Here is a 22,798-nt window from a genome sequence, read left to right as displayed (position 1 = left end):
TCACGGTTTGTCTTCTTTGGGCCCAGGGGGGCGTTTAAAGAGCCCAATGGACCGCTTTGGAGACGGGGCAGGGTCACTGGATGCCGTCGGTGGCTGCGCTTCTTCTGGCGGCACCACGCTTGTTGAGCGTACTGTTCTGATGGCTCTCTTTGGCGCCGCCTCGGCTACCCCGGGAAGTGTCCCTGTTTGAGTTGATTCTGACGAAGTACCACTTCCAATACGCACTACTCTGCGACGTGACACTTGCTGCTCAATGCCTGCTTGCCCGTCAGTTGATGCGAAGGATGCACTTGGAGAAGCGAGTCTGGCAATTTTCTTAGGCGCTCTTTCCTCATCACCGGAGGAGAGATGGTCGGACGAGCCTAGCCGAGAAGCGCTTCTGACGGTCCGCCGGCCACCTTCTGGGCTGCCAATGCTGTCTGAACTTCCACTGCTCTGGGATTGTAACGTATGCAGCCCTAGCCTCCTTCCTCCTTCAGACGCATCGCTGGGTGTGGGAGAAAGCGATATGCGTCTTGATTTTCCTTGGGTGCCATTTTCAGTCCCATCAGTGCCCGTTGCCCCCATCCCTACACTAATACGCCGGCGGCCTGAGCCATCTGCAGACCCTCTATCGGTGTCAAAACCAACAGGCGAAATGGTACGGCCGTAAGTAGAATCGGATTTCTCAAACCGGACTGGAGATAATGACTTGCGGGTGGGTTTGCTGTCGGCTGCATCAAGATTCGAGAAGCTGGGGCGAAGGATGCGCTTTCGTTCCTCCGTCAACGCGATGCGTCTGGACCCTACAACAATGCGTTTCTTCGAAAGCTCCGGCTTCCTGCGTGACTTCACTTTCTTCTTGCTGTCCTCGACGGCCGCCTCCAGGTATTGCACACGCGCCTTCCCGTCTGTTTGCCTCTCTGCTGCCTCATCGAACGATCTAAGGATATCCTCAAGCTCTTCTCCATCTGTCTTATCTAGTTCCATCTGAACCCGTTTTGCCACCGAACGGGCTGCACGGGCATTCATGATGCTGGCAATTTCCCTGTCGATGTCCTTCCTAATACGGGCGTTCTCTGCCTCCGCCTCGTGTAATATTTCGACAGCAAAGAAGAAATCCAGGATGTTGAAAGACATATCGCCTCCTGGCGTGCCAAAGCGGTTGCGCAACACTTCACTCAACTGCTGCAGCTCTGCCTCAAGTTCTTCATTCTCCTTGCGCAGTGCAGGCATATCCGAGCTGCTAGCGGCAGCCATCCTCTCGCGGTACCACATGTGAAGCCGGCGAAGCTGGCCTTTGGGAATGTAACGCATAGACTGCACTGCTACGTACAACTCCATGAGAGTGATTGGACTGTCATCATACACGTCGTCGTCAACAAGCATGTCTAAAAATTCTTCTTCTACTTCGTTGCACTGAGTCTCTGGATCTAGGGCACCATCATCATCTCCATCCTCAGTCTCAACGTAGCACTCGTTAAAAAGTGAAGGCCTCATTGCATCGAACTCTTCCAAGTCGAGAGGTTCTCGATTGCTGGAGGCGCGATGCCTCATCCAGAAGCAGTAGCAGAACGCATAACGAATGGTAAAATCCAACCAGTCACCAGGAATCGTAAACTGGCACCAGGAAATCACCAGCCTCGAAAGGGAATCGGTGAGCGCGGAGACGAAATACGTTCTGTTTTCGTAATTGATTTTTCTGTAGTCTGTAAGCTTCTTCTTCCTCTGAATCATCCTGCGAATATGGAAAACCCGCGACTTGGCTGCCGCCTCAAGCACCATCTCACTGGTGATATAGTTGTAATAGACCTTGGCATGTCCTCGTGTATACAATCTGGCTAGAGAACGAGTCACCAGGTTGAAGTACCTCCAAGGTGACGGCAGCCTTGCCAGATGCGGGCGCATGAGCACCATTCGTCCCGCCTCTACAAATAAGTTCCAGAAGACGTACAAGTGAAACAGTCCACATAGGACAATCGGTAGCGGCCCTAGCCATTTGAAAATCTGGAACGAAAAGCTCCCTTGAATGATGATACAGATGATGACGTTGGTTAGCAGGCCCATAAATTCCACCCGGTTTGTTAGATTGTGGCTCCGTCGGTCGTACGGCTCAATCAGCAGCTGGATGATTAAGCACATGGTAACAATCAGGAGGTTGACAGAATTCCGGAAAACCTCCTGGGTTCCCGATGCACTCATATGGAGCTGTAATGTTAGGAGGCAGGCACATGCCAGCTTGCGCGCCATTAGGAACATTTCCCATGCTCGATATTGATATTCATAGCCATTTGAAAGGAAGCCATAACGGAACCTTGCCTCCAACTTGTCAGCGTTGTCCGTGTACAGCATCCATACGCAGAAGACGATGACACTGCCAATGCCCCAAACCAAAATACCGCTACTCCCCAGGATGGCACCAGCCAGGAACCATGGCTCGTTGAGAGAGCATTCCTGCTCGGGAAGGGCTGTCAAGAAGTACATGGCCGGCTCATTCTTGTACGATATAGAGACACACCCCAGGAGCTGAGTGCACTCAATAACAAGGAATGGCAAATTCCAAAACCAGATAACCATGAAAGCTGGAACTAGGTCACAAAAGAAACGCAGGATTTTTTGAGACTGTGTCGCCCCCGCAGGAGATATGTAGTGGAACAACCCAAGACATCGCATGCCTTGGATCTTCTCCACAGTGCGCATCGCCCAAATGTCGCCTGCATGGACTTCTTGAGCATGACTCAGAACTAGCGCAACCCTCTGGATCTTGGAGCGCCTGTATAACTTGTACAGGATTAGCGCAATGCCACATATCACCGTAGTAATGCTCACATCCACAAGCGGTACAAGCATTTGAGCAAATCTTTGAAGATACCAAGACTTCTTGAAGTCCAGCGGGAAACCCAGCTCGTCCAGAATGCAGAACACCTTTGGGTATTTGGTGAATGCAAATATTGGATACGTAAACACAACCCTGTACATCGGGGCCCAATCCACTAGCGCCGAGACACTATTCTCAGGAAAGAAGCCGAAAAGAAAGAAGACGAACAAGTTAGACAACCAGATTCGGATTAAAATAGGATGAATGCAGGCTGGATTTCGTACGGCAAGACAACTGACTGCCGCTATGAGCCATGCGATAACGCAAAGAACGAGCCTCGACGCAATCAGGTAGACGACTTCAAACCAAAGTGGCTGGCATTTGCTGCATACCCCTCCATGGGTAGAGATGTCGTAGCCCTTCTCACATGTGCTACAGAGATATCCAGATCCTCCTTCAGCACAAGCATTTGACGGACCGCCATGGCATCTGTAGTCTACAGGACAGGGGTGAATATCGGGAACCCGATCATACCGCGTACTTTGGACAAAGGAAACGCCACCGTGCTCATCGGCAGCAGTGCCCAAGTCGAAAACACTGGAAGTTTCATTCGAAGAATCCACTGTAAATGGTAACCAATTCGGCCTCCAAGGTTCATCAGCATTGGTCTTGAAAGTAGCAAACCATCCTTTCTGCGGGTACGGAGTGGTGTGGTCGGCGATGGTGATGTTCGTATAGCTGGGATTGTCCTCAATCGCCTTGATAACGCTCTGTTTGAAGCCACCGACGCAAACGCCTCCGGTAACGCATTCCACGCAACTGAACATACCTTCAGAATCATCCGTCTCTACTGCGTAGCGCCCAACCTGACAAAAGCACTGGCTCTTGCTCACTGCCCCAGGATACGTCTCGGCATCCTTCATACAACGACCCGAACATGGTGAGTTTTCTTGTAATTCCTTGTACGTGCCTGGAGGACACTTACTACACGTAAAATACGAATCCGAAGTTACAGCGGCATCCGACGAACGGCCATAAGCATACCCCGCAAGGCAAAGACACTTCTCGACAGAATCTGCATTTACGGTAGACTGGGGGACGCTGGATCCCTCAATACACTGCTGTGGAGGCATATGAGTAGAATTTGTGGGTGGATCCTTCCAGTGACCCGGACAGAACATCCCCGTGTGGCAAGGGACACAGACACCCAATTCTACTACTTTTTCCAGCTGTTCTCGAATCTCTTCTTCCATCCATGGCAATTGCCCTAGTTGTAACATTGATACACCCCCGGGTGACATTGGCTCCATTCCCCCATCCCTGCCTAGTTCCCGAATCGATCTGGCATGAACGACTGTCTCGAGAGCTGCCGGTTCTAATGCAGCTGCTGAAGGAGGCTCTGAAGCTTCATCCGTCTCCTCCGAATGTCCGTTCTGTTCCGTTTGCTCTCCCTGTTCCGTGTTTTCGGTATTTTCCGTCTGCTCTGCTTCATCTGTTGTGCCGGGAAGCGCCATGTACATGCCAGCTTGGCAGGTGCATTCGTACGCACTTGTACTCGCGGTGATGCTGGTCGTGAAGAATTGTGGGCACTCCGTGCAGGCGATATTTTCCGTGGCATTCTTGTAGAAGCCCAGTTTGCACTGTTCGCACATATGCCCCACGGGCTCCCTGCCGGGGACACACAAACAGTGTTCCCGGGAATATGCCCCCGTACTGAGCGTTACAGCGTAATCCTGGCATTCGAAGATGCTGGCGTCCTTGTCTCCTGGGCAGTAGGCATTCTGTGGACACTCGACATAACGGAACCTTTGCCAAGTAAGCTCATCCTTTACCCGGCCCACGACACACGCCACTCCCTTGCCAGGCTCCACCTACATGCGCACAGACATACAATGAACAAGCAAGCAGTCGCATGCTGGCCAAAGGAAAATGTTCCTTTGTCAAATGCCAAAGGGTTAGAAAGCTCTCGCAACTAGAAGAAATGATGCAACTGCACTCCCCAGAAGCAAATCAACGTTACGCTTAGCAATGGGCTCAGCACGAAGTGTTCCGCAACATGGTCAATTTTTTGCTTACATCAGTGCCCTCCCACGTGTCCCTCCAATTCACGACGTCTGCTGCTGCGGCTGATCCGAACATGTACAGGTGACAAGGCCAGAAAGAGTAAAAGTAAATGCCGGTGTAGTTCATGACGCTGTTTGTGTGGGTTGGAAACCTGTCCTCCTTAGAAAATGAAAAGCTTGTACAGTACACATTCTTTAAGCAGGCAGCTTGACATTCTGCAAAAGACATCGCATACTGCATTGTGACGAATTCCGCCATATCGTACTCTTGGACTGAGCTAATATCCTCCTTGCAAAATACGTTGATAGCAAGCAAATCTTCTGCATAGAGAGATTCATAAGCTTTTTCCACTTCCTTGGCGAGCTCAATAGCATCCAAAAAAGTGTTCGAGGACGAGTCATCCGTGTCACCCCCCTCCGCACGGTTGGACAGTGCTTGCAAGTTCTCTAGAGCACCGAAACCCGGAAGAGCAACACAGTTCGTTATGCTCGAAGACTTTGTAGATTTTGTCATGGAGTTCGATGGACAGGGCATGCACTCAGCTTCCGAGCCGTCCATGTGCTGGAAGTAGTTGACGGGACACGGAATGCATGATAGGCTCAGATCCAGAGGATTTCTGCTGGCAACTTTACCATATCCCTTGGGGCACCTGGAGAGCACAGACAGAAACCAAACAAGAACAACTCAACTTGACGATGAACACGCAGGAGAGCCATGCAAGCAACTGTGTCAACCCCTACTACATCGGCATAGAAGCAGCCGCACTACCTGCCGTCGGCATGCCGTGCTAATTATTGCGGCATACTTGCACTGGAATACACTCTCGGCTCCGATCCCCGCCGTTATAGAAAGATCTTTGCAAGCAATCATGCCCAGCTGGAATCCTGGACAGTAGAAGTCCTCCTTGCAAGGTACACATCCACCCATAGATACTGCGTCAAAGTAATATCCGCTGGCACACACTTCGCATTCTGACTGTTGAGTGGAACCTCGCCTGCTTGAAAACATTGATGTGCCTGGAGCAGAGGTTGCAAGGAGCTCGCTGCTCGCCACAACACTGAGAGCCGGCTGCGGACACTGTGTGCACCCGTGATCTCCAATGATTGGTTTGTACGTCAAAACGTCGCACGGAACACACTCATCTCCATCTCGGTAGTACCCCGCTATGCAAACGCAGTCACTAAACTTGGAGCTCGCGGGAGAGGACGTGGTTTGAAATGCTGGACACTGGACAGGTGGCGACAGATCCCCTGCACAGTAGCTCCCGACCTGGCAGCTTTCACATCCATTTTCTGTCCGGTAGAATCCAGCTTCGCTGCAAAATACACACAGCGAGGCACATGAAACGATGCGACAGATATATCGAACAAATATAGCTGTCCTTTCTTGGCTATGCAAGGAGAAGAAAGCCTTCTCACCACTGGCAATTAAGGTCTTCCAAGCTTGCCGCACCCGTCTTCCCACTGTACATATGCTGAGGGCATCGCCCTGTGCATTTTGCGTCTGCTGCTATCGCTTTGTATGTTCCTGTGCAAAAGCAAAAACGCACTCCGTGTCTCCCACAATGGTAGCAAGACCGCTAAGAATATCACTTCTGTATCATGTAGGTTCACAAACGGGAATTGATGCAAAAAGCTTCACGCACCTGCCGGACAGGGCTGGCAATTTCCGAGAAGTCCAATTTCGTAGCCTTCGATGCACGTACACTGCGACAGGTTAGTTGATCCCGTCTGTAAAGTCGTACTGAAGGCCTTGTGGTCCTGGCAACGCTGAAGTTCCGTTTCTTCGTCACGGAACGTCCCTAGAGGGCACGGCTCGCACTTGTTCGATATCTCATTAAAATACTCTCCGGATTGGCACCCTGCTTCAAATTCAAATGACCACGTGTAAGATCCGAGCAAATCACCACCGACAATAACCACTCTTGAAGTTACAGTTGCCGTAAGCGTTCCCTGGATTTCGCCTGTTTTCGTGTCAAGGGTAAACCCAATGGATTGTAGCGGATCTCCGGCTTCTGCATCCTCTTTGAAAAATTGGATCTCCTGACCTGAAGTAAAGAACACAAAAACGCTCTAAGCCGACAGTGCTTCTGAGATCGGTTAATGTCACAGACTTTACTGCCCATCGCCTGCCATCCCCCTATTCTCGAACTGAAGTTCTGATCCGTGAAACAGCAAGGTAACAACTAGCCGCACCTGTCACTAAGGGGAGAAAACGATATCGAAGACCAGCCTGAAGCTTTTTGCTGAAATCCGGGTACGTAAAGTACACGTTGTCTATCAGCTGGCTTAGCGTGATATATGCAACTTCTGCCCGGCCAAGTTGTTGTTCTACGGACCACTGTTTGGCCGTCAGAAGCAAGACCTCATCAATGATGCGAAGACCTGTTATAAACTTCGTCACTCCGAAAGTGATCTGTCTGTAGAAAGAAATGCTGTTGTTGTCTATGCTTAGGAAAGTGATGCGATCAGATATCAGCTGAACAAAAAATACATAACACCCAAGAACTGGCGATGCTGTTCGTTTTCCGTTAACTCACGACGGACTACCCAAGTTGTGGCTAGCTCACCTCTCCGACGACGAGCAATGAATTCATGTTCTCCTGCGTCGAATACGGGGTTACAAACTCAGCAACGCAGAATGGGCGATTTACACCCTCCGTATTGCGGAAGTCAGATTTCTGTTTGCCAAATAATGCAGTCCACTCCCTAGTGATCTTTCCACCGTGAGCTGTTTCATTCAGGTCATTCGGCAAAATGTTCAGCCGACCAATGATACCTCCGACGGTATCCGCAATGAAAATAGCAGTCTCATTGCCATCTATGTTTGAGATTGCCTGCGAAAGGAGATAAAAGCCGCAAGCCCCAGGTAAATGCCACTGACGTGCCATGACGTTGAGACAAAACTAATTCTGCAGGACAAAAACGATCCAGAGGTGCAGAAAGACTGGATAAGTCTGAAGAGAATCCTCACCTGAATCCCCCCTGCAGAGAGCAGTGTCGGGTTCTTCGGTTCGTAAAAGATGATTTTAGATGGGTTCGTCAAGCTGAAGGAGGTGATCAAGTGACTATCAAAGCTGGTTATGAAAATTTGGTCGCCAGCGTGCGTCAAATCAGCCGGATACGGTACGCCGTGGTTGATTAACTCAGGACTCCGCCCACTGTCCGGGTAGAGAACCAGCATGTGAGTAGCACCTAGGACAAGGATTATCTGATCCTTCGTCGTGTCGCATGCCAGCACGTTACGCAGTTGCTGAACCACCAAAATGGAAGCGCACAGTAGCACAAGCGCCGGGCTTAAGGTTATAGACGCAGAGCAAACTGAGCACACATCATGTGGTCCGAGCTGTACTAGCAGCTCACACTGCGAATACTGACCACAGACATCCTCTTCTTACCGGAAACTCGACGAAGTTCTCTTTGGGTGATGAATTGACCTGAAGTGTTGAGTACTCCTTCTCCGTTCGTGGCACCCCAACAACTACCTTTGCAGTCCACAAACCTGTACCATCTGGCAACCAAACTGTCGGGACTTCCCTCACTTGCTCCTTTTGAGAATTTTTGGTTCCTGTAAGGCATGGCAGTACAAATGTTCTCTGAGTGTCAAACATATCCATCCCTGACTTCTGAAAGTAGGAGGTCACCTCTACCGTCCCCGCATCAAATACCAAAGAATTTCCTTTATTCTTAATGCAGATTTTGTGCCAGCCCTGCTCTAGTGCCGGTTCCATCCTGCACACGCCATCAAATGCATAGAGAAACACGAGCAAGCACACAGATGCATATGCGCCACTGACGCCTTCTCGTGATCGCCAAAAGCAAGGAAAAAAATCACCAAATGTTGACACAGACATCCTGAGAAAAGTAAAGTGACGCGCCAGTGAAGTGACCTAGCGAGACAAGCCGGAAATACTGTCTTTTCTAGAGCAAGTCCACTGGTTTCACGCCAGCCTACGATTTCGCTGAAATCAATGAGACCATTTCTAACTAGGATGTTGAAAATGATATCGAAGTTGGCCAAAAACTGCTCAGCGCCTACTCGTTCGGAAGGAGATGCAAGCTTGGACTTACTGAAGGACCATTCGGCTTTCGGTGACAGACAATGGGGTGATGCCTATGCCACTTTGGAGCTCCGCCACCTCAAATACTTTGGAGCATTCGCTCATATCCCGATTACGTCCAAGTGCCGCCTCGTAAGTATCAGTTGCGTTTATGACGCCATTAACGACTACGGTGTCTTCGTGCCCCATAACCACGTTATGGACACCTTGCTGGAAGCCTGATCCATTGGGCAGTAACACACCAATAAAAACCCACTATCCAGCCACGAAAACAAAGCAAACTTGGCAAAAAGGGCGAAGAAGTTGAGCACACCAACAACACCAGCAGTGCATAATGCGTGGGCTGTTGCCCCAGCTAGGAGAGCGGACCTGTCTGGGAGAAAAGCGATACGAAAAACCACTTCCTGGATTCGGCATCAGTGGATGATTCGTCGGTTGACGATGCAGGTATGTATTGATCAGCAAGGGCTGCCCCAGATGACGCCGACTGTTCCTCTTCTATTAGACTTCTTCTAACGCTGACCAGGTCATCAGCCGATATAAAGCTTGGAGCAATTCTCGACCGTGACATAGATGTCGCTCTCGATGCGGCAGCATCTCCAAAGGACCAGCAGGCTGCATACTGCTTACCCACAGAAACCGTCACTGAGAAGTACTGTTCCGTGCCGGCTGCATTTACACCCTCAGGATACGTGGTTATTCCGGCGTTCGCGTTGAGGGCTGCAAACACGTGCAAGTAGTGAAGACGCACTGACGCTTCACTCTGGAGACATCGAGACTGTCTAAAACTGGCACTGACGGAGCCCTCATGGATATGGCTGAAATTCTGTGATTAGGAACCGTCACAAAATACTTACAATTTGAGCAGATTTCAGCCTCTTGTTCTTCTGTACTGGTCGAGTTTTCAACGGGTGTATACTGGAAGTACCTTAAAAGGTTCCGAGTTGACAAGTTGGTACCACGGACTACAAGGTATTCCCCGTATTCTTCAGAAGCTGGGTCGGTAGAAACAACAACAGCCGCACTACACAGGCGTTATGGAGTAGGAGATTTTCGCAAAAAGAAACCGGCAAGATAAAGGCGCGCTAAGCTGCAGCCAGGCTGGTGGTTCCCACAAAAGCAAATGTGCTAGAGTGTAGTGCCTTACCAATAAGCTCGACGTTTCCTTTGGAAGGTCCGCGTGTCTCTACTAATCCTGCAAGCACTAGCTTGCTTCCAGGACCATCGCATTCCTGTTCCGTTGACGGGCAATAGCATATTTGCATGTATCCCTCGACTGCTTCCGAAATGCGCATTCGCCATGATGTCCACGTCATCTCCGTTTCGCCTGAGACGCTATTCTCTGAAACAGAGAATGACTCAACTGTTCCCAAACTGTCCAACGTGCGGTTTTCCTCCTCCTTTACAAGATCAGGGTCCATATACTCCGTTCCAGCATCACCACAAATTTCATTTCTAGCGCGGATACTGATGGCGTCGTTTGTGTTCAAACTCGGGCCTGTCAGCTGGACGGCGAAGTAGCTACCCACCACTACGCGCGGTGCAATGAAGGTGGGACCTGAGGCAGTAAGTATCCAGGCTTCGAAAAATCAAAAATATGGTCAAACCACATATGCAGCGAAGTATTTGAAGCCAATCATTAATATACAAGCCAGAAATATAAAGACGGAGACATAAGACGACGAGTTCGGCTCCACAAACAGGTTGAAAGTAAACATGCAAGCCTAGAAGCCTACACAGTTGCGAAACGTACCTGTCACACTAAAACGGCCGAGCTGTACATTGAAGTCATTCGCAGTTGAGCAATCTCCGGCAGGGCACCAGCAAAAGAGTCCTTGAGATATGGTGAAGGGGACATATATATCAGTGAACGTAGCAACAGCCCGGTCATCAGAAACACTGCCAGTGAATGTACGCATCAGCGACTTGCCATCGCTCTGGCAAGTAAACCGGGTGTTGGTGAGAGGATCAAAGGCAGGCGAAAGCATGATAGCTGGATCGTCGAGCAAGTTAACCCCTTGCACGTCCAGAGAGAATCGGACACCAGGTCGGTAACGGGGGAGAATATCCTGCTCCAGTGGTTTCGGTCCTGAGACAAACAAAGCCGTCCACAAGAATATCGTATCTTCAATTACGATCCCTCCGGATGGATACTAAGAAAGTAAAAGCCAATCCTAAAGCTGTCTAGATGCTCTCCGAAAAAGTATCTTCGCCTCTCACCGGACAATTCCCACGCTTGGACGAGGAGCTGAAATCGATCTGCAGTTTTGCACCCCAGCATACTTCCATCGCAGAAGCAAACGGCATACTTATCACCTGCTAATGCTGCGTCGTACACTTCATCGACGATGACGCATACATCTTCCCATACGAGGATGCTGCCAACCTCACTATTCTTCACCGCTGTGGGAGGTCCAGTGACCGGTGAGCAACCGAATGCTGCAGGGGCAGAATACTCGTCGGTCTGCTGTCTGCAGGAAAAGTTCTTCAATATGTCGCTGCCTTTGTAAGCGTATGCCCGAATGCGATAGTTTGCAGCCTCCTCATCGTCGATAATGCTGCTCATAGGGATTTCAACTGCGAACTTCCTGCCAATTACAACCGGTAAAATGGATTGAGCCGTAAGAGGGCCTGCAGTAAGAGGCATGAGGGCCCGCACAAAACAAGCCAAAGTGCTTCGTTACGGGAAGCCTTCACTCTACTGTAGATGTAAATGTGGGCTGCAATAAACGGTACATCCTTCGAAAGACCGCTGACAATACAGCTGGCCATGCAGATAAGGTGCCCACCTTGAATGGTGAAAGACCCCAGCGTCAAACCCGTTGTGGCGCCGTCCTGTCTCCAGCAGAGGTTGTACTTTCCTGCCCCCGACTCCACAAGGTCATGGAACATAAAGGCAGATTCGCGCGTGTCGTAGGTAATGGGGTAATTCGGGTCCGTCGATGTAGTTAGCTCTCCAACTCGAATGTCGCTAATGTAAGAACCCCCAGACATCAGCACTGTCCCAGCGACACTGCAGTGCTCCTGCATTAGATGCAGTTAACAACAAAGTTTTACATAAGGAATCATGGGGTCTCGGAATGGCTGCCACAACGAGTTGGACGACTGCACAATCTTACGACGCTCCCGCAAGGTGCAGAAAACTTACTTTTTGCGAGTAAACTTGGCTCTTTGCCCATCTTGCCCTGGTTGTCTCTGTGTCCACTGCAATGTACTGAAGTGTTACGGTGCAAATTGATCCTGACCGGCAACTATAGTCAACTCCTTGCTTAATTGGCCCGTTGACAAAGACTTGGCCGACTTTCACAGCGTAATTTGAAACGTCCCCGCAGACGGCTGTGGCCTCATCTGGGTCTCCAAAGGGGTCCAACAGCCCTGCCACCTTATCGTGGCAAATGCATACGGAAAGGGGCCCTTCACCGGCGTCGAAAGGCGCCCACGCAGCCTTGCCCTGAGTGATTGGTGAGAAACCTTGCAATTTCCACGACGGGTCTGTCTCGCCAGTTGCGCAGCTAACCCCTCTTTTTAACACCAAATAAAACATGTCGTCGAAATCCCCCGAGAAAGATAGGCGAACGTCGGAAGTTGCAAACACCTCCAGAGGGGCTGCGTGGGAAACTGGCCCTTTAAACGACAACTCCCCAATGCGCCAACCATAGTCTTGCATAGTAGTGCACTCGCGCTCACTACAGCCGCACATTACTAGCGAGCCGACACCCATGACTGCGCGAAGCACACAACATCGTACCATTGATTCTAAGCTAAAGATCGGGGAAATTGCTTAAGTAGTCGATCGTTCTGCTAAGCTGTAAAGAATCACTCAGCAGGCTCTGTCTAGAAATTCATAGAAAAGTGCTAACCTGGGAGCCTTTCCGGAAAAGAAAGTGTTATTTCCTTCGCGCTGACAATATCCGTCACCATGAGTCCTCCGTTTGGAACATCCTTCCACTCAGTTCCGTCGCCGCCGCAACCCCCGTGCAGCACTGCGACATGCGTCCCTGGCGAAAGGTTCTGGGCCTTGATATCCTGCACTGCACACTTCTGACCGACGTAACAAGATGCATCTTGGTTGGGGAAGACGCCTGAAAAGCAAATGGTACACACTTTACGTAAGCTTTAGGTAGCTATTGAGAAACCACAGAAATGGAGCATTTCTAGCATATAAGTGAAAAAGCCAACACTCGGCAAGGATAAGAGAGGTTATTACCTGCAATCGAAATAGTACCGAACTTCGTCGAGTAGTCACTGATGGAATCCAGAGGAAATATTTCTTCTTCGACTGCTTTCCAGCACAGCTCGAGGCCGCTTTCCATTTGGCTCGCTGACAGTTCCAAAGGATCTACCCACCGGAACACAACTGATGTAGAACTGCCATCGACACCCTCTGAAATCTGGTTGAAGCCCACTTCACCCATTCCATCGTGTCCACAATGTGACAGCATGGCTACTTTGTCTTCTGTTTGCCAGTTGACAACATCGATTGTGATTTCGCAGGAACCTCCGACCAGACATACAAACGAGTAGTCCGCCTTCCACGGGCCTAATGGTATTACAAACACACAGAGGTGACCATAAGGATGCTGAGTTAGACTTCAGTCTGCGAATACGTCTCCATGCCTTTCACGTTCACGTAGATGACGGAAATTACAGCGCACCTGCAGGTATTAGAGACGCTATCGCCACGTACGGAACGGGGCGAGTATCGACGGTGTCCTGAGGAAGGCTTGAATCGTAATATTGGAGCGTGGCTGGGTCAGGAGATGACAAGGTGTCCGCCGGAAAGTCCTGAAAGCTAACTGTGCAGACGTTGCCTTGTTCCTCCAACTCGCAAGGGAGCGAGTTGCCCCCTCGCGTTACAGACAGTTTCCGCTCACTGTCTTGCTGCTGCAGTGGACTGTGGACAGTGAACGGCAGCTCAATGCGCTGTACTAAAGGCACCCGAAACTCAGTATTCCATACGTCTGCGCAAACAACGAAAGAAAACATCAACTTCACATGCGATAGGTGAATACTCACTTGAGCTGCAACTTGGCTGAAAGGCGAACGCTGAGAGATACCACCTAAAAAGCTCACCGCTAATAGTCAGCGTTCCAATGTTCACAAGACGATCCGGTGTACATCGTGTTGAATCAGTACAGTAGCATATCATTTTCTGCACCTGCTGCATGCCAGCTAGAGCCAACTTGCGATCCACTAGAGACCTAAATCCATACATGTGTTCTTCATATGGGGAACTTGACTCAGTGGTAGTATCCGTTGCTGCGGTCAATCTCAGTGACATCACGCCACCGTTCGGAAGTGTCTCATCCATCGCGTCATCTGCAGAACATCGCAATGCTCACTGACGCCATAAATCATGAGCATTCGCTGCAAGCATGTAAGCATTCGCATGCCGCCTACATTCCAAACTGGCTATTTCAGGATTCTATGTGTTGACGTGTGTTCACTCACCTGCGCAGTCAGATCGGATAAGGATCTGAGGAATGAACGACGCGAAATCCGTCATTGGGATATCCTTAATGCTCATGAGACAGGTGGTGTCGTAAGTGCATTCGTGAGATACCCCTGAGGCTGGAGACAGGAACGCCACCTTTAGAATCTCCGAGTCAAAGTCTTTTGAATTGGCGCAACTCGAATCGTTGTCGCACCAGCAGACAGAAAGCTCATGCACGCTTGTTGCGTCATCCCCCAGAACAATTTGAAGCTTCTTGGACGCTCCAAAGGTGATCTGAATGCGGGTTCCTCCTGCAGATCATCACAAGCCAGCTTTAGTTCGCCTAGTGAGCTAACAGAGCTGCAAGTTGCCAACCTCGTGCATATATGGGTGTAAATATGATGTCGTACCTTTCATCTCCTCTACTGAGTGCACAGTTAGAGGAACCATAACATCTGATACTGAAGACCCGCAAGTTCCGTTGTCCTGAAGATAGAGCTGCTGCAAAGAGAGCGGCAAACCATCTTCCGTCATTTCATCTCCGGCTAAGCCAACGACGTCGAAGCGGATGACGGGGACCAAGCCAGCATAAAGTTTATTTGCACCTGTCGTAGGGTCAACGAATATCATTCTACCGATGAACGAACTACTCCATGCAGGGATGTTCTTTGTGTATATACCCGCGTCCTGGGTCCAACAAACCGCCAGGGAGATGCCAAGGAGGCCTGCGGCTTCCAAGGAGCTGACATCAACGACAATTTCAAGTTTGTCGTCGATGATAACTCCGCGTTTTGTTTCTAGTACATAGATCGGGGTAGTACAAGTAGTTGACAAATCGCTCGTGAGCTTAGAAATGTACACAAGCGAATCTCTCTCCATGGTCGCGGGAAGGGTTATTTTGCACTGGGAGTTTGCCGCCTTTATGCACATCACTTGCAGTTGTGGTATGGCTGAGAAACATTCATAAAACGCGTGAAGGACATGCCGTTGAAAACTGCCGTGCTACTGCTTGTCGTGGGCCTGCCTCTTCTTAATTGCCAGCAATTCCAGGCTCTGTTTAGGCGGGGGTAGAGGGGGGGAGAGACACAGCTTAAGGGAACTTCCCGACTCACTCTGAACCTCCAAAGAACCGATGCGCTCGACATAGCTGGTCGAGCTGCACTTAGTCAGCGAAAGTTCGTCACACCAGCACAATTCATAGGTTTCAAGTCCCGCCTCCTTGGCCCCGATTGGCGAGGAGAATGAGTAAGTTTTCCCGCTAATCAAATGAAATTTGCCTGAGCACAGCCAGAGATAGTGGCCAAGCGGCATCACCCCCGACAAGCCGAAAACGCGGGGAAGTGCGTAGTAGGCGGGAGCAGAAATGAACTAGAGGTGGAGCAATTCACACATCTGTGATAAGATGCACAACTGCATGCCATACCTTCGTCCGGGAGCTCTTGCGCAACGGCGAATTGATGCCCACAGATGCCTTTGAAGGCCTTTATATTCACAGCCACATCATTCAGTATGGATCCCTTTGTAATGATGTCGATACCACAAACGGAACCCGACACACAGAAAGCGGTTATTTCGTCGAGGCCTGCACAGAGGTGAGGCAAAAAGTGTAACTCGTTCTGGTAGCTGTCAAATCCTGAAAACAATCCTCTGCGGTGCTGCTGGCAAGCAGGGCATACAGCACAGCTCAGTAGCAAGATGCCCGATGTGGGCCACATCCTGAGGCTTACCGTAGCCGTAAACCTTTCCAATCTCGAAGGTAAAGTCTTCCAACCGGTTTGTGGGGGTCCGCAAGGGGTTCCAACATACTGCCATCGTGTCGTCGACAGGCATCGGTGACATGAAAGTCATGCTGCCGGTTGAGACAAGTTCCTGATCATCCTCTTGTACGAAGGATACGATCCCGTCCTCCAAACGAGGCAACTTCTGCCTGCGTGCCGCATGGCTGCTTCTTCTCCTCGTTCGACCTGCCTTAAGCTCTACAAAACTCGACTGGCTTGTCCTTCCTGAAACACGACTCAAACGCCACAGCCACTGCTCAAGGCTGAATTTGCCTCTTGCGCACTCGCCTGAGCCGGCCTAAGGAGCAACAGTTGTATGAGGTAGCACCTGCATTCGCAAGGGGACCTGTCTGACAGGGCAATGGACAGATAAACCTTACCCTTGGGGAGATTGTATCCTTGGGGGAACTCCATCACGATGCCAATGCCGGGTCCTTCTGTGCTCTGAAGTTGCACAGGAAGCAGGTGGTTAAAGATCTTGGCCACAGCATTCATTCAATCATTCAGCATTCACTAGTGTAGGTAGGGGCGATGTGCGCTGACTTACCCCGCAAGACTTCACAAATGCCAACCGACTCATTTCGTGACTCATCGCCGCCATTTTCATCCCTACTACTACAAACACACAAGGCTGGTCGAGTCGACACCGGATGGCTGGCAACGGCGTCTCAACAACGGGGCCTGCGGCGCAGGAAAGGCACATATGAAGCGAAAAAGGAGTGGCTCACGAAGCTCCATATGCACTGTAGATTCCAGATGGTCCCAACACAAGGAAGAACAACTAGAGCTCAAATACCTAGGAACGATATGCGTCAGTCCATTAACTACTGCAAAAAGACGGTAGGCCAACAAAACCAGCCGTTGCGTTGCGAAAGGCAGCATAAGATGGAAGTCAGTCTTAATGCGCAAGTGGGGAATATATTTGAATCAACGCGTAGACCTATATCCGCGCTTACCGGCCCATGTAAGTTTTCCAACGCGCTTTGTGCAGGGCCGGGATCCGTGCTTCAGACGGTCTGCAGAGCACGATGGCAGCGCCCAGCATAAGGTGACACCACTGCTGGAGATAAGCCAATCTTTCTGATCAGGCGTCAAGCGAAATGTTAGACCATCGATTCCTGAGGCTCCTAACACCAACTTCGCCACACCATCAGCGGGGACTGTGGTTGCGTTTAAATACATTTCATCCGACGCGCTCTCAGGGCAGGAAACGTCTCCTTGAAACGCATACATGCTTGAATCTGGTTCGAGGTACGGTTTCTGAATATGTATGCACCAAGCAATTCAAACAAAGACGAGGGGTTTACCGTCCAACAGCGAAAGACCGTCGTCCCAACTGTTACAACGGTTGCCACCAACGCTACCAATACCAATGGATAGCTCCATCCGGGTTTAAGCTACATGTTCAATGTGCCGTGCCCCACTAAGCTGAGGGGCGCGGATTGGAGGACGCACCAAGTTGGCGAATGCATCGAAGGAAGGGCTCGTATCGTCTTCTTCAACAGCACGGTTGTCAAGAGTATAATACTTAGAGACGTTTTCGGCAGAAACCGTGACTTCACAGTCGTTGATGTCACCGTTCAAACAGATCTCCTGGCCACTGGGAAGCTCCGCAGGAGCGGACGGTCCTGGAATGTTGCCCACGTACTGCCTGAAAAGTAAAATGGCGTACACAGGGAGCTCACCTTCGATATACTGTGCAGCTGCTGCCTATACAGCAGCTGCACCAGCTGCAGTTGTTTCCTCTACGACGTAGGGTCGGTGCCTTTGGAGCTCAATAGCTCCTAAGAAGATAGAAGTCGTTCCTGCTCTTAATACTGCGGCACTGGCAAAGCACTGTTCAAAAGAATGGGCTAAACTTACGGTGTGCCGAAGGTTTCAAGCTCTGTGTTCACAGCCACAATGCACAGTTTCTTGCTTTCCATTGGTAGCTCCGTCGAATATGTCAGCTCAGTAAGAGAACTCGCATCACTCCACGCCGACTGGTGGGGCAAGATGACAGCAGCCCGTAGCCGCTCCTCAGTAACGGTCTCGCAAGTAGCAATCCCGTCTTGATCTTCGATCAGCAAGCCCAACGACCGGTTGTCCTCCATGCGTTCTTCAGAACCCACGGTCACCTGAAGGGTGCAAGTGGTAAGCTCCGCGCCCGTGCATACAACCACTTCATCTACAGAAATGCCACACACCCGCACTCAGGCGCAGAACGAGGCCTTTGCAGCAACTCTCACTACCCCCGCCAGTAGGCAATGTCACCCCTGTGACCGGTGCGGTCTTCCTGGATACTGACATACGCGACGCCTCCGCGTCGCTGCCCAGGTTTGCCGCCTATTTCAAAGCTTCATCACCCGGCAAAAGCACTCACCAATGATTGACATGGCAGCTACGACCTCGAGGATACCTAGGAACTCTGAATATGCAGACGGATCATCGTTACGAGCGATAAGCGGGTTCCAACAAATCTCGTAAAGTCCTGGTGCGCCCTGAGGGGCCCAGAAAGATACGCTTTCATCGGATACAGCATTGCTTTCGTTGGAACCATCTTCGTTGGAGCCAGTGTTCTCTGACTCTTCTCCTCCGGGTCCTACGGATCCTCCACCCTGGTCCGGCTCGAGTTGTGGCGGTAGTTGTGGCGGTATTTCTAGTTCTGGTCCAAGTCCTGCTTCTCCTAGTCCTGGATATACTTGTCCTAGCCCGGCAGGCTCCAACGGAATGTCCCTGGCTTTTACTTTGGTGGACAGCTCCACCATAACCGGACCCGCGAACAGCTCGCCTACTGAACCGCGTTCTTCTTCCGCTAAGGAAGTTCTTACATCTGATCATGGAGACACGAAAGACAAAGCAGACACCTCACCAAGTGAAAGAGGTAACAATGCATCGTCTGCAAGTGACGTGTCGGGGCGCACAGCGGCGCGTTGCCGTGGTTACGGGTACGCTCTACCCGTTGAGAAGTACGGAGAGGCCCCCAAACGATGAAACCCCTTGGGTACCCATATTCCCGGTGGACGCTTGGGCGGGATACCTACCAATGCAGCGATACGTTCCCGAAAGCTTCCTTGTGCTCGTGTCATCGCAAGTGTCCGGTACGGCGACCTGTATGGCAGCGCTGGCGCCTCTGGCTGACTCGAAAGGTCCTTGAGCCACAGGCATGAAGGAGCAAAGCCTCTCGCCTCTGCACTGAGCGTTCAACAAGTCCGTCACATCCACGTCCCCGCAGACCCCACGCGTATCTATCCACTTGGCCTCCGCAAACTCAAGAGCCGTACCCCGCTTGCAGCGCGTGCGGAAGATTTTGTTGGGGAGTGCCCAGAAATGCACTGCAAACAAACAGCCAATCATAGAACAACGACATGAATTGCCACTTCTCAGAATGCCCCCGAGACTCGAAACTACAGAGGAAATCACTTAATCCTTCCTGTAACTCTCCATACTGTAAAGATCAAATGGTTCGACGGGACTAATGTTTGCACAAATCCCTGCAGGACGACTAGAGCTATACCTGGCTCCAGGTCTTCCTCTGTCAAGAAGCTTCCAGAAACGTGAGAACCCAGAATCAAGAAGCTTGAAGCCCCAACCCTTGCGGACCGAAGCTGCGCAGTTCCAAGTCCCTTTGCTGCTCCGCACTTCTGCAGGATCGCCACCCTGCTGAAAGAGTGGTCTAGCTTCGTGAGATTTTTGCCTTCAACAGTAAGTGGGCAAGCGCCATTGTGGGAGCAGGATACACTTATGGGCTTATGCGCATAGAGAGGCCCAACCCAAAGCGCTTGACTGATTTTGGTCCACTTGAGAGTGGCATCGTCCCGCCAGCATATTGTGGCGGAGCCGTGCTCAGAAAGCCAAGCTCTCCCAGAGTCAAACTTGTATGTCACATAGTCCACCACCCCTTCACCAGGTAGAGGCTCAGCTGATAGCTTCAACGGTAAGCTGAAATCTGACTGGGAGGCCTCCGGCTCCACAGCAGTTTCAAAAACGTCACTGTCTTCGTCGGGGCACTCAGCGTCTCCAGGCAGCATAACCACACTGCTTTGCTCTGGAAGGATCCACGCCTGCAGCAAGACCACCGGCAGCAAACATTCGTACTGTGAAAAGTAAAAATGCATGTGGGGCGTGCGGCATACATAAAGGCAAACTCATGAATGGTGGACATGGGACGGAAACACGGCTGGGGGTGTCCTCACTCCTAATACAAGTGCTCAGGCTTCTGCCTACGCACTGACCTCGTTGAGGGGAAACATAGCAGGGTCCTCCGCCGGTCCAGCAGTCACGCTGAAGATGCAGGCAGCGGAGTCAGTGTTGCTCGACGTGCACGGGACGAAACCCAAGTCGAGGGCAGTGTCTGAGACGGAACCTCCAAGGCGAGCAGCCACAGGACCAGAGACGCTTACAAGCGGTGTCCTGCATAGAATAAGCAGCAAGAGGAGAGGTTTTAACGTGTCGCTGGGAAGGCCGNTCTGCGGAAGGAACCAGCAACAAGTCTACAACCACCCTACCAGGTTTTCTTGACGGGTCTGGAGTTCCCTTCGAAAATAACCGAAGTCCAGCAGATGGTTTTCGGCTGTGCATCAGCCGGAACAATGAACGACATAATGGCTACCGTGGCCTCTGTGCCATCTGTGCCTGTTTCCACAGACGAACCATCTTCGCGACTGCGAACCAGCACTTTCTCGAATTTCGGTGCTTCTGCCTGGCGCAAGTTCACGAGCTTGCTGCTGCTGCTGCAGGCGGTACCGTCCGTGAATGACTCGGCGCTTATGCTGCACCACAAGCCTTGCTTTGGAATTCGTCCGCCAAACGCCTTGACCCTTGCCTCATCCAGCAGAACACTCACTCGAACCACCACACTTGCAGAAAATGGGGAATTCCTAGAGACCTCGAGCTCTGAGACAACGGAAGGAAGTCTCAAAAGCTTTTAAATGAGAAGCATGCAAGCCTGGTGTACCTCAGAATGTCTCGTTTCGGCAAAGCATGTATCTGCCTTAGCTGCACACTAAGGTGTACAATTGTTTGAACTGCGATTTATGTCCCTATTCTTTTTGCATGGTGGAACTTAGCAATGCCCTCACCTCTCACGACGGGTAAAGGTAGAAACGAGATAGTGGACGCTGTGAACTCAAAGTTTGCTTTGAATTCAGCGGAGTCCGCATCCGCAGCGGACACAGGAGCGCCCTTGGGATTCCAACACAGCTCGAGTCCCCAGCCCGCCGCAGCAGGCACTAGGAAAGTTGCTGCTCCCTCCTCTACGCCTTCGTTTTCAGCTACAACCCACGGGGTCGAGTCAGGATCCTGCATATTTCAGCCAGACACAGCGACAGACTTACTTGCTTCNCAGTAACAGAGGAACCGAATCCTTAAGCATACCCTGAGGGCTGCAGGTGCAGGTGCCGTATAGGAACTCACTTGGCAGCTACTGGCAAGAGCCAGCCTGGGTACACTGTAATCTATGGAAGTCATTGCGAAGCCTGGAATTGTGACTCGGCAGCGGCCAGCCTCCAGTTGTTCGCAAATATTCTCCGTGGAGGACGACACAGTTGGCCCGATCCACTTGGCAGTTCCCAGCTTCTTCACGCATGGCTTTGAATCAGGATCTGTGCAATCGTCGTCCACTACGCACACGACTGCCGACCCACGCTGCCCCAGAAGAGTTGAAGTCCGGCTCAGTGTAATCGTCACAGAGTCCGCAGTGAAGCTGCTTTCTACTTCCTCCGAAACAAACCCCTCTTCGCCTGTGGGAGTCTTAAAGTTGACCTCCGCGGGTGACGAAGGACATTCATCCTGGGGGACCGCCGCCACAGTCATGTTTGGGGGAACCAAAAAAAGCTGAGACACGCAGCAGATGCAAACCCCAGAGATCCAGGAGGTAGACACTTTTGCGCGGACAGCATGATGCAGGCTACGAACTGTCATGATAAAATTCACAAAGGGGAGGGCACAGCGAAAGCCTGGCTCACAGTTTTCATCGGTTGCCCCTTTGCATCTAAAGCTGAGTTTAACTGCAACGCGCCTGTCCCCGTGCAGGTGGCAGATGAGTCGACGCTGCATGTTGCTTCAATATCAGAAGAGGGTACTTCAAGTCCCGGGAGCCTTCCGAGATAGGTGCTGAGGCGGAAACAAGCAAGGTGCAGCTTTCAGAATGTATGGCTTAAATGTACCTCCTCTAAGTTTAAGGTACTCTAAAAGTCCAGTCAGCTCGCTCAGATAAGTGGCGCGCGGCGAGCAAGCACTCGCCAAAAGCCTTTTGTCGATGCGGAATATGTTAATCTTACGTAAAAGCATAGTCCTCTGTGAAACTGGCTGGTGTGAAGAACTGAGCCCAGCATATAGAGCTAGCTTCCTTCTGGACTGAAGCAACGACACTCCCTACACTCCGTCCATCGCCCGTTTCCGTGGCATCCAACACTGACAAGTACTCCGTCATCGCTCCGTCCCGTGCGTCAACCGAAACGCTGCAAGTGTCAACTTGTTTATCTGTGGGGGCCCGTTTAAAGTAGAGTTTGGAGAATCCTAGTAGCAAAATCGGCTCCAGCTGGGTTGTAACCTCAATTGTCACCGACCTAGGCGAATGATCAGACTCCTCAGACGACAGCTCCAAAGCTGCAGCAAATTGGCAGGCGCACAGTTCGCAGCAAACGCCCACACATTCTTATAAAGGGCCAATGCCAAGGGGCAAA

The 22,798-nt window shown here is 51.0% G+C and overlaps 1 protein-coding gene across 1 annotated transcript; it reads right to left on the bottom strand.

Moving 5' to 3' along the window:
* EMH_0014250 (uncharacterized protein) lies at window positions 1-22,545 on the bottom strand (the record flags this gene model as incomplete). Its single annotated transcript, XM_013495481.1, has 40 exons — window positions 1-4,668; window positions 4,874-5,510; window positions 5,667-6,176; window positions 6,314-6,388; window positions 6,563-6,908; window positions 7,057-7,339; window positions 7,431-7,697; window positions 7,835-8,113; window positions 8,259-8,592; window positions 8,932-9,139; window positions 9,291-9,641; window positions 9,779-9,916; window positions 10,069-10,479; window positions 10,675-11,010; window positions 11,142-11,552; window positions 11,711-11,945; window positions 12,070-12,644; window positions 12,782-13,003; window positions 13,129-13,461; window positions 13,577-13,882; window positions 13,995-14,240; window positions 14,373-14,666; window positions 14,766-15,305; window positions 15,468-15,632; window positions 15,779-15,937; window positions 16,083-16,358; window positions 16,514-16,577; window positions 16,681-16,814; window positions 17,090-17,393; window positions 17,589-17,784; window positions 17,997-18,300; window positions 18,496-18,945; window positions 19,157-19,447; window positions 19,630-20,176; window positions 20,348-20,525; window positions 20,621-21,008; window positions 21,194-21,413; window positions 21,528-21,947; window positions 22,079-22,226; window positions 22,394-22,545. 40 exons carry the CDS (start codon window positions 22,543-22,545, stop codon window positions 1-3), a joined length of 16,401 nt encoding a protein of 5,466 aa, XP_013350935.1.
* Window positions 22,546-22,798: the final 253 nt, after the last annotated feature.

The sequence above is a fragment of the Eimeria mitis genome, genomic scaffold (genome assembly GCF_000499745.2).
Source record: "Eimeria mitis Houghton genomic scaffold, Emh_scaff16, whole genome shotgun sequence".
Lineage (NCBI taxonomy): Eukaryota > Apicomplexa > Conoidasida > Eucoccidiorida > Eimeriidae > Eimeria > Eimeria mitis.
The sequence above is the reverse complement of the archived record's forward strand: the minus strand, read 5'-3'. Positions and strand labels throughout refer to the sequence as shown.